The sequence below is a fragment of the Myotis lucifugus genome, unplaced genomic scaffold (genome assembly GCF_000147115.1).
Source record: "Myotis lucifugus unplaced genomic scaffold, Myoluc2.0 scaffold_822, whole genome shotgun sequence".
Taxonomy (NCBI): domain Eukaryota; kingdom Metazoa; phylum Chordata; class Mammalia; order Chiroptera; family Vespertilionidae; genus Myotis; species Myotis lucifugus.
This window is the reverse complement of record NW_005871870.1, coordinates 160,431-172,311: the sequence shown is the minus strand read 5'-3', so window position 1 is coordinate 172,311 and position 11,881 is coordinate 160,431. Positions and strand designations below refer to the sequence as shown.

General features: G+C 57.0%; 1 protein-coding gene across 1 annotated transcript in view; it reads right to left on the bottom strand.

The window, feature by feature from the left end:
- LOC102440876 (kin of IRRE-like protein 3) overlaps positions 1–11,881 on the bottom strand; it is a gene marked incomplete at both ends in the record, with an annotated part of 83,648 nt that overhangs the window by 44,101 nt on the left and 27,666 nt on the right. The window contains 5 exon segments of the mRNA XM_023747251.1: positions 4,384–4,419; positions 4,422–4,475; positions 4,478–4,498; positions 4,501–4,530; positions 7,703–7,852. Coding sequence (XP_023603019.1) covers positions 4,384–4,419; positions 4,422–4,475; positions 4,478–4,498; positions 4,501–4,530; positions 7,703–7,852 — 291 coding nt within the window.

The following is an 11,881-nucleotide window of genomic DNA, read 5'->3' as shown; positions in this document are numbered from 1 at the left end:
GGGAGTCTCCTGATGTTCAACTGAGCCGTGTCTCTGCAGAGATGGCCCAGGAGGCTGGAGGCTGGATCCAGAGGAGCCTCTGGGTTCAGGTATAGAGCCAGTAGCGGATCCCAGGGCTGGGCAGGATTTGCGAGGTCCCATCTCCAGCCTGGCGGTGGAATGCCGTCTAAAACACCCTGAACAGTCAGCCACCTTCTTTGCCTCTGTCAGCATGCGAATCCCAGCTCCAGTGCAGGTTGGAGTATTTTCCTAAAGTAGCTGGTGGGCCTGTGGGTCCTAATTGTGGACGTCATGCGTTTGGGGAGCTGGACAGTTCCTGCTGGTCATCTGATTGATCACCGCCTTCCTTTTACAGATGAGGCAACTGGGACCCCGAGAGTTGAGTAGCAGGACCGAGATCACACGGCCGCTTAAAGGCAGGACCCAGGCTGTTGCCTGCAAGTCTGCTGCTCTTTCCACGACACCATGATTTTCAGATGTTCTGGGGGCGGGAAGACGCGTGTCTGGACCTGGCTTGAGTCAGAGCATGGTCCCTGCCTGGCTGGGTCGCAGAGGGAACGGCCTGCCTATTCACTGGGGCTGGGCTCCTCAGTCTCTGCTTGGCTCAGCCTCCCCAGCACAGCCTCTGCCCCCCGCTTTTCCTCCTGGTTCCCCAGCTCCCTCCCTCTCCCTGCCTCCCGGGGTAGCAAAGGCTCAGCTCCAAGTTGCTCCTCTCCTGATTGCATCTGAGAGCAGGAAGCGCAAGGCTAATGAATCTGTCTGTGACTCTGGGCTTGGCCGCTGGGCCCGAGTCCCCGTGCCCTCCCCGGAGCCCGGCAGGCCCTGTGAGCTGGCCCTCCGACATCTCCACGGGTGCGGCCGAAGCATATTTCCACCATGCACATCTGCTGGCTCTGTAGCCTCTCGCATTTGCCCTCCTCACTCGGTGCTTTGATGGAAGACCCTGGGGGACCCCTCTGCTCCAGCCAAAGTGTTTGCTTTGCAGTGTTGCCAGAGCACCATCTGATTCTGCTCTCACGTCTTCCGCAGGTTCTAATCAGGCCCTGACTTTATTTAATTAAAAATCGATCTCAGGCAAATACAGACTGAATTAGGAAGCTCTCTCATTCCTGGAGCACGGGCAGGGCTGCCACCCCCCCCCCCAACCCCCTCGGGGAGCCGGCTGGGACATTTTCCCAGGCTGAGATGTCACAGCCGAGCAGATGGGGTCTTGGTTGGGAAGCTGGCTGGGCAGGGTAGAGACACCCTGGTCCCCTCTGCCGGAGCAGCTGCTCTGTCTGTCCGCCACGGTGAGCAGACCAGGGCTCCCTTTCCAGATGGCTGGCGAGCTTCTGCTTGTCGGGCCTCCCTCCAGGGCAGTAGGTGGGGCTGTACACCGCAGAGAAACTCAGCCAGGCGGTACCTCAGGCAGAGCCGGGCAGGCCAGCCAGGGTGGGGCCGGCAGGACCAGCTCAGGGCTCAGGGGTGGGGCCTGGGGTGGCCCTGAGGAGTCCGGAGGACTGTAGGCAGAGCCTGGGGGAGCTCTCTCATCCCCAGCGTTAGCTTGTTTTGGAGGAATTGTTTCAGTGGAGTGTGCACGAGAGGTGCCTGCTCAGGCTCCCTTCCTGGCTCTCAGGAATTTTACCCAGAGCATCCTGCTGGGGCCCTGGCAACTCCCCCTTCTGCCTCTTCAACTGACCCCCATCTCTATATATAAAAGGATAAGTGACCGTCCATCTGTCCATCTGTCTGTCCAACCGGCTGACTGGCTGGTACATATGACTCGCACTGGCAATTTAAAAATAAACGTTGATGCTCTGACTGGTTTGGCTCAGTGGATAGAGCATCAGCCTGTGGACTGAAGAGTCCCGGGTTCGATTCCAGTCAAAGGCATGTACCTTGGTTGCGGGCACATCCCCAGTAGGGGGTGTGCAGGAGGCAGCTGATCGATGTTTCTCTTTCATCGATGTTTCTAGCTCTCTATCCCTCTCCCTTCCTCTCTGTAAAAAATCAATAAAATGTATTTTTTTAAAAAAACATCTTCCCTGCACCACCCAGCTCTGTAACCAGAGGCAGTGCCAGGCAGTGGCATTAGAGAGGGAGGGGGGGACAGCTGCCATTTAGTTGTGACCCCAGACAAAGTCAAGTCTGTTTAGACGAGACCCCAAGGCCCTGCTCTCAGAAGCACGACCCCCAGCCGGATAAAGGGGATTCTACTGGCATTTAGGGACGCGGAGGGCAGGCAGAGAGCTTTGGCTTGGAGTGGGAGAATCTGGGGTTAATTCTGAGTGTCATTAAGCTGTGTGACCTCCTGTAAGGGCCTTTGCCTCTCGGAGTCTTGCTTTCCTCACCTGTGACACAGTTGGAGTCACTGGGACTTTGTTATCCAACCGTCTGCTACCAGGACAACCACTTCAGGAGGAGATGCATCTATTTTAGTTCCCGCGTGAGGCATGCGTGAGTGGGCCATGCCCAGGTCCTTCTCCCTTTAGCTTCCTTTGGTGCCCGCTGGCAGGGCCCCAGGAAGCAGAAGGCGGGTTCTTCCGAGCATGGGGCTGAGTAGCCTCTGAAGAGGGAGACCCTACAGCTCCACTGAGCACATCTGTCCTGGCCTTTTGCAACCCCCTCTCCCTTCAACCAGGAAAGCTATTAGGCACCAAGTCTTCCTCTTCTCCTCTTCTCTCCCCTCAGTCCCCATACCTGTTCCCGTCCCGGGAGAGATGGCAATGGCGGTCCCGCCCTTCCACGTCCCTGATCACTTTCCGGAAGGCCCCTTCCTGACCACACCCCCCCAGCCTTCTAACCCTGCCCACCCGCTGGCTTCCCTCCCTCCTTTCATGGTGGGCGGAGGAGACCAAAGGCGGCAGGAGGCTCTGGGCTTGGCCCCAGTTCCTCCCCCGTCTCCAGCAGCCAGGCTCCGAGTCTGGTAAGCGGTCCTCCGGGGCCTGCCTGCTGGGCTGGGGCTAATCTGCCTGCACGCTGGCCGTGTAGATCTGAAGATAACCTGACACAGTCGTAAATATTTCATCTCCGCGTGGCCATGCGCCTCATCTGCCGGGCGAGGAGGCAGCACCCCGGCGCTGACCCCGTTGTCAGAGCATCTCAGCAGCTGCCGAGAGGTGGGAGGGCAGAGCCGGGGTCAACCTCTTCTGGCTGCTGAGCACCAGGCGCCTGGCAGAGGCTCCCCGAGGAGGCAGTGAGGGGGTGCGCAGAGTCCGGCCGGCAGACCCTGGGCCGGGCCCTATGCTTCTCGGAGCCTCGGTTTCTCATTTGGGGCAACAATTCTGTCCCACAGACTTGCATCGAAAGAGTGAGGAAGGAGAAGTGGACATGCTTTGAGAGTCGCTGTCAAGAGCTACTATGACTTATGTCCCAGGCGGATGGTCCCCAGTAACATCTCGCAGAGGAAGGAGGTGACTCTTAAGACAGTGGTTCTCAATCTGTGGGTCGTGACCCCTTTGGGGGTCGAACGACCCTTTCACAGGGGTCGCCTAAGACCATCAGAAAACACATATATAATCACATATTGTTTTTGTGATTAATCACTATGCTTTGATTATGTTTAATTTGTAACAATGAAAATACATCCTGCCTATCAGATATGTACATTAGGATTCATAACAGTAGCAAAATTACAGTTATGAAGTAGCAATGAAAATAATTTTATGGTTGGGGGTCACCACAACATGAGGACCTGTATTAAAGGGCTGCGGCATTAGGAAGGTTGAGAACCACTGCTTAAGAGGTAGTGAGCCCATTCCCCGTCTCTAGGCAGGTCTACCCGAGGGTGGCGGGGGGTGGGGGGCACCTGTTCAGGCAGGGTGTCCCAGGGACACCGGGCTCCTGTGAAGCCGAGATGAAGAGATACCCAGAGCAAAGGTATGATTGGGACTAAGAGCCTGAAGTGAGTTTCCCAGGCAGCCCAGGGTTCCCAGGAGCAGGGAGGGGGAAGGAACGGGCAGTGGTGGTCCCTGTGGATGCTGACATCACGGGGCCAGTCCAGCTCCAGGCGGATTCTGATGGGGAAGTGGCTACCTGGGGCTGTTAGCACCCCGAGGGAGGTCAGTCCAGAAGGAAGTGACTCAAAGATGTGTCCCAGACTTCTCTGTCTCCATGGCCCAGATACAGCAGAAAACATTCTCTGATCGAATACGCGAGCCTCTGGGAGCCTTATTTGCTTCCCGGCCGGATAAACACACTGGGGTTGGACAAGGTCACAGGCAGGTGGCATTGGCCTTCTGATTTCTAGGGCCGGGGGTTACTGACACACTGGGGCCGAGGCCAGAGCCCTGGGGGACAATGTCTGGGGCTTTGCCCAGCAGGAGGCCTGTGAAGGAACCTTCTGGAACGAGTGCCAGGTTTCCCATAGTGCCCTTGCCCCACGCGCGCGAGGTCGGTTCTTACCCAGGACGGTGAGGCGCGCGGGGCGGGACCGGATGCGGCCTGGATGGCCTGGCACTCGTACACCGCATCGTCTTGCAGCTCTGCCCGCAGATCTTCAGGTGATGTTCTCCCGACAGTGGTTCCCCACCACCAGGTACTGCGGGTAACCTGTGGACACAGCAGGCGTATCACGGGGGCTGGTCCAGGGGCGGAGGCGACATTCATGATACGCAGGACAGCGGCACACACCTAGGCGGGGCTGCTCTGTCTCAGAGGCCCAGGGCCCAGGGGTGAGCACAGAGGTGAGTCTCCCCAGGGTGCTGGGCAGAGTGTGCATGTGTATAAGGGAATGGGCGATGTTTGGTTTAGGAACGGGGGAAGCTATTGCTGGAGATGGGAGGAGAGAACGGGAGGGAAACGCTAAGTGTGGACAGACACAGCGGGCCTGTTACTCCTGAAAGTGGTGCACCCAGCAGACGTGCATTTTGATAAGGGCACACAGGGAGACAGCGAGACCCAGGCTGAGACCCACAGACAGAAGGTAGAGTAAGAGAGAGAGAGAGGGGGGATAAAGCAGGAAACGATTGGGGAAAGGACTAAGAGTGACTTTGGGGCCCGGCCGGCGTGGCTCAGTAGTTGAGCATCGACCTATGAACCAGGAGGTCATGGTTCGATTCTTGGTTAGGGCACATGCCCGGGTTGCGGCTCGATCCCCACTGTGGGGTGTGCAGGAGGCAGCCAATCAATGATTCTCTCTCATCATTGATGTTTCTATCTCTCTTTCCCTCTCGCTTCCTCTTTGAATTCAATAAAATATATTTTTTTAAAAAGAGTGACTTTGGGAAGAGCTTGTTTTGGGATGCGGGATCTAGCCCACCCTACCATGCCCAGGAGCCTCCGGTTGCTTTGAACCATTGTGGCCCCTTTCTCGTCACTCCTCCTCCCAACCCTGAACCCCAGGGTCTGACTAAACACTTAGAAGGTGCTCAGGACACTTAGGAATTTGGGGCCCCTTGTACTGCTGGAGATGGATAATTCTATATAATAAAAGCCTAATATGCAAATCGACCGAACGGCAGAACTACTGGTGGAACAACCAGGTGCTATGACATACACTGACCACCAGGGGGCAGATGCTCAACGCAGGAGCTGCCCTCAGCCCACAGGCCCCAGGCCAGCCAAGGTGGGTGCCAGTGGGGGCCCCCTGATTGTCCCTCCAGTGGCCCCATAGATAGGCCCTGATCGCCAGCCAGGCCTAGGGACCCTACCTGTGCATGAATTTTGTGCACCGGGCTTCTAGTGAATAAATAAAAGCGTGAGCACGATAAATCATCGACTGGCTTTCCTGCTGCTGTGTGGGTGGACTGTACAGGCCGACGTAAGTCTTAGCGGTCAGGGTGGGCAGGTCCTCTTTCCTGGGTCTTGGGCCCTAACGCCCCTGAGTTCCTCTCAGCAAGACCTGTCCCCTTACCTGAGCTCTGCCCTACGCTCCCCCCTCCCCAGTCCCTCTGAGGGCACTCCCCCCGTCCTGGTCCCCTTCTCTCCTCAGAGGCCTGTCCACCCTTGGACAATCCCAAACTGCTCCTCTTTTGAAAGGACCTTTGCCAGGACCGTGTGACTTCTCAGAAAGGTGCCCGAGGAGGGGGGACTGAGCACACTTGGCCTTTAAAGGAGAAGACTCGGGCTTATGCAAGTGGGAGACGTACGCAGAGACAGACAGTGGGACTGCAATGTGTACCTCTCTCTCCTCAAATATTTCAGTCCCTGAGAGTGGGGAGCTGTGTTTTTGTGCCTCCCACGGACAGCATTGGCACGTATGGGCCCAAGACCCAGGAAGGAGGACCTGCCCACCCTGAATATTAAGTCACGGGGAAATGCTGTTAGAATATTGCTAACAAGTTGAGGTGTCCGACCAGGTTCTGGCCTGCAGAAGTGGTAGTGAGGTCTCCGTCACTGGCTGTATTCAAGGTGAGGTTGTGTGATCATCTGTCAGGGACACTGCAGAGGAGAGGTCTACCCTGATCAAAACATTGGTGCTCCAAGGCCCCTTCCACCTCCATAAGCTGAGGGTCTTCCAGGGGCGGGGCAGGGTTCCCTGGGGCTGGGCTGTGCAGGGCCACCCAGGCCTGGTCCCCGCAGGTAGCTGCAGTCCTCTGCCAGGTTTCCCAGTATGCTTTGTGGGTGGTCCTTGTGCGGCCGAGCCCTTGAGGCTCACGTCTTCATGGCTAGCATTGTCTCTGCCCTCCACAGCTGTCAGGCCTGGCCAGAGAGGCTCACAGAGCAAGCAGCTGTGTCCTGCCTGCCCTTCCCGCCCTCTGCTGGGCTAGGGGAAGGAGCCCAGGTGAGTCAAGGGCTGGAAATGGCTCCTAGCCCAGTCCTCCCCCTGCTGCTGCTGCCTTCAGTGCTACCCACGCCAGCCCTCGGCCCAGCCCCTGGATCCCGCTGTCCTGCGATTAGTCCCCGCTCTCCCGCAGGCGGCTTGGCTGAGCTTGTGTTTTTGTTGTCTTGCAAGCAAGCGATCAGCCACGATTCCGCTCTCAGGAGCTGCTGAAAACATCAGTGATGGGTTTGTTTGTATTTGCCTAATTAGGCGGCAGAGCTGTGATGCCGTCCCAGGGCCTGGCAGCATCTTCAGAAAACATCAGCCCAGAAGCCGGGAGTGGGAGGCCGTTCTAGCTCCCCCCACAGCATCCTCGCTCTCTCTTGCTACCTCAGGGGAGGAAAATGAGAGTCTGGGGTCTGCAGTCAGTTTGCCTGGGTCAAATGTCAGCTCGGTCACTCGCTCCACGTTTGCTTTTACTCCTTCGTGCTTCTGTTACCAGTAAAGTGGGAAATGCTAGTACCTCACAGAGTTCTGGGCACCGTTACACAGGATAATCTACGTAAAGGGCCCGGCACATAGTAAATAGACTATAAATGCTGGTTGAAATGAAAGTGACCGGGAGGTGGGGCAGCAAAGAGCCATCTTTCTAAGTGAGAACTGACCGGGCGTCTGGGCCTTTTGGGGGTTGGGAGCCGGGCACTGGGCTTTGGTATAGGTTTGAATCAACTGCTTTCTCAGCGGTGACTCTGTTTACCCGTCACATGAAGGAGAAAATCCTTCCTTTTCTCCCTGTGGATCGTTGGATATTGATGAGACAATATCTGAGCTTCTTAGAAGAAAAATGTTCTATCAATATGAGGGTGTGTATTTATAAATCTCTTCCTTTGACTGTTTTTTTTCCCCCCCAGCCGTGGTGACCAGAGAGACAGTGAGGCCCTGCACGGACAGCTGGGGGTGCAGGGGAGGGTAAGGCAGGGGCGGGGTCCAGGCCCTCCCGGGAGGTCTGGGGGTACTCACTCGAGAGGTCCCTGCCCACGCCCAGAGCCAAGCCGTCCTTGATCCAGAGAACGAAGCCGTCATATTCCGGGATGGCACAGAGCAGCGTCACCGGCTGCCCCGACACCACGGCCTGGTCCTGGGGCTGCTGGCTGAAGGAGTACACTTGGCCTGGGGAGGAGACAAGCAGAGCGGCCGGTTAGTACAGGGAGCAGGGCCCAGGCTGGCCCAGGGGGCAGGTCCCCCCACCTCCCGGAGCACCTCCCGTCCTGCCTGGGGCCCAGCAGCTACCTCCTCACTGCTCCCCCCTCCCCCCGGGGCCAATCCCCTGTTTCAGAGCTGAGTCCCCACTGGAGCCCCATCCACCCCTAACTTCCCTACACTCACACCTGGTCCAGCCATCCTCCCCCCACAGGGCTGTGCCCCCCACTCATTGTTCTTGGGACCCCCCCCTCCCTTTCCATCTGGCTAACTCTTACATGAACACCCCCTTGCTTGTACCCACTTTCCACGCAGGACAGAGACCCCCCCCCCCCCCCGGGCAGCGTTCTGTGTGGGGTGTGCTTCAGAGCAGTGGACGTGGGAGTGGTGAGCTGTGGTTAAATCTGAGAATCCAGGAAACAGTATTGTGTTAGGGCAGCAGTTCTCAACCGGTGGGTCGCGACCCCTTTGGGGGTCGAACGACCCTTCACAGGGGTCGCCTAAGACCATCAGAAAACACATATATAATTACATATTGTTTTTGTGATGAATCACTATGCTTTAATTATGTTCCATTTGTAACAATGAAATTGGGGGTCACCACAACATGAGGAATTGTATTAAAGGGTCGTGGCATTAGGAAGGTTGAGAACCACTGTGTTAGAGGCTCAGGATGGGCCTCAGGCCGAGTTCACCAGGGGGAGCGGTGCGCAGTGTGGCGGGGGGTGTGCCATGAGGGAGCAGGTCTCACGTCCACACATCAGCCTGTCCCTTTCCTTTCTGCAGCAGACCCTACCCCAGCCTCACTGTCACTGGGAGAAGGCCATACCTGTGACCCCGTGCCTCCCCTATATACCTCAGTGAGATGGCACTGAGCCATCTGAGCCAGCCAGTCCCTACTTTATTAAACACAATGGCAGCGTGTACAACACACCAGGCTTGGGCTAGGACTTAAAATATCAGCTCATCAATGTTTTCATCCCCGTACCAACCAGATGAGGCACAAGGAGGTGCGAGGTAGTCACAGGGCCTGCGATTGTTACCGACAGACCAGGTGCCGACCGCACCTTCCCTGGAGCGGGGGCAGCCCCCACAGGGGCCCTTATCACCCCATTTCACAGGGTTAAGAACCGGAGCCTCAGAGGCTAACCGAACTGTTCGGTGCATCCAGGGGCAGGACGAGGCTGCGGATACAAGTCTTTTTGGCTCCAAAAGCAAGTTCTCATCTGCTGAGCTATGCTGCATGCAGATCCCTGAGCCTGGTCCTGGAGGGGTCGCCGAAGAAGGGGGTGCTGTGACCGCGTTCCCGGGAGGCCCCGCTGAATGGACAACAGGGCAATGACAGCTACTGAGCTCCTGCCCGCAGTGCGACCATGCCTCCTGTGACTTAAGAAATTACATCACGGGGCGGAAATAGCCCCACGTTCCCGCAAAGACACCAGGATCAGAGAGGCAAAGTAACCTGCCTGAGGTCGCACAGCTGATGAGTGACGGAGCAGGGGTCTGAGCTGGGGTGCTCTGACTCCCAAGCACCCCTTCTTTCCCACACCCTGCTCTGCAGCTACTGACCGCCCAGGAAAGCTGGGCCCGGCTGGGCTGCTGCCTGGCCTGTCCTCCTCCTGGGGTCAGGATAGCCCCGAGGTCTGAGACACAAGGGCCCAGGCTCAGGCCACAGAGCGGGCTAAGGGGCTGCTGGTGTGTGGCTCCAAGGGGAGCAGGCAGGTGGCAGCACGCGTGGCGGTGCCCCCTGGAGGAGACAGAGTCCACATGCCGTGACAGTCCGTGCTGTGGCAGGTAGCTGAGCCCACCGCCTGATCAGATCTTGGCTGGTCGCCGAGGAGTCTCATTAACAATCACATGGGCACTGAATTGTGGGAGAAGCACTTTTTATTCCGAGCCGAGCTTTACCGATGAGATTTCACAGGACGTTTTAATCAGCGATGTGAGGTGGGGTTGTTTTTTTTCCCCTCTCTGTCTCTTCTGTTTCTCGGTTGTAATTAGATAGTTTCTGGCACCAAAACAAGAGCGAGAAGGAGGGAAGAGATGAGAGAGGAGGAAGGAGGTGGGAGAAAGAGCAGGAGGGCGAGGGGCCAGGTGAGGAGAGCAGGAGGAAAGGGGGCCTGGAGGGGAAGTAAGAGGAAGAGCAGCGAGAGGAGGAGGAGGAGTGGGGAGCGGAAGGAGGGGAGGAAAGGGGAGGGAAAGGGGTGCAGAAGCCACACAGTGGGAGGGCGTGGGGGGAGAACATTCTGAGGTTCTTCTCTGGGCTCTCATGATGATTCCTCAGCTCATTCTTTTATCCCCAAATCGTTCTCGCAAGAAGGGCAGCGTGCAGACAGCCGCGAGAGCTGCCGAAGAGTGTGCTATCAGAGAGAACGATCAAGCTGCCAGCAGGGAGCTGAGGGGTCAGACTGAGAAGGCCTTAGCCAAAACGGGGCTCAAGTCCTCAGAAATGTCCATTGATGGGGACCCCCTGAAAGGGCAAGCATCCCATTGGTCCCCCACCCCGAGTCCTGCTTCCTCTTGTGGCTGGTGGGCATAACTAGAGAGCTGGGCGCAGGAGGCATCCCAAGGGGCTGGAGGGGCGGGGCTGGGTGAGTCCTGGACGGAGAGATACCCCAGCGTGACGGTGGTACCCTGAGGGAGAAGAGGACTGTCGCCATGGAAACAGGCTCTAGAGGAAGGCAGGCTGGGAGGAGCGCTGTGAGGAAGCAGGCCTTGGCAGTGAGACTGAGGAGTCCCTGTTTCACTCTGGAGGGTGTCTCGAGGCCAGGAGTTGGAGCAGGCAGAGGAGCCCCCCAGATTAGACCTGGGGCCTACAGACCGGAGCCCGAGGGGATGGGGGAAGAGGAGTGGCCCACCTGGGGGGCGGTCTCAGGTCTCCATCCCAGCATCTGCTGCTCACTCTCTGTGTGTTCGGGTCCCCCAGCTTTTCTCTGGGAAGGATGTTTCTGGGGGGCAGGGGCGGGGGGAGAAGGACACAAGGACAGTCTCAAAAAACCACCCAAAAGGCAGAATTTGCAAATTATTTTCGGACAGGGAATGGCTAGTGCTTTAACTGAAGATTTTTTTTTAAAGTCTAATTTTAATTTTTACACATCCAATACAAGACACGAAAAGAAAAAAACAACAACACAAGACGCTAAAAGACCCTGTTTTTCTTTTAAATCAATGGGATGCTTTTCCAAACAGAATCGTGAGCCCATTGTCACTCCCTAGAGAGAGATAGTTGAGGTGCTGTGGATGGAGAGGCGGGGAGGGAGGGGCACTTCTCTTCACCCCTGGGACAGACCCTGCGGCCTCTGCTTCCAGCTCAAGACCCCAGGAACACAGATGAGAGTCCCGGGGTAGGTCCTCGCCCAAAGCATGCCCTGACCTCCCCTCACTCCCGTTTCCAATCCCCGTTTCCTACTCGGAACAAGTGACGTTTGAGTGAGCCTGGGACCATTTCCTATAGCCGGCTGGGTATTGTGTTAAGCAGACAGGAAGCCCCTTGAGAACAGCTGTGTCTTTCACACACGTTCATCGAGACCTGCTATGAGGCAGGTATTGCAACCTCTGAGGACAGGTGGGTCTGACCTGGCCCTTCCCTCCAGGAGCTTATGCCCGTATCCCCATCGCCTGGACCATTCTGTCCTGAGTACAGAGTATGTCCTGCTCTCAGCACACCTCGCACCCTTGGTCCCAGGTGTTCTGCCCTCAGTTTCCCCATTTTGTCCCATGACGTTCTCCTGGGTGTGGAGCCTGGCCCAATCCGAGGGGCCTCCCTTTTCAGGTTTTTATTTTTTAATCGGTCCCATCACCCAAGTTCCCGCCCAGCCTCTTTCTTTAGGATCCACCCTATCCTCTCCCATTCCCCCCCGCACAACCCCAAAGTCCAGGCCCTCATGGCCTCCAACCTGGCTGCTCAAAACCAGGCCATGAATGCTTTCAGGTAACGCCCCTGGATTTTCTTTCGAAATTGCCCCCATCCTCATATCTCCCCCCTCTTCAAGAGGTGGA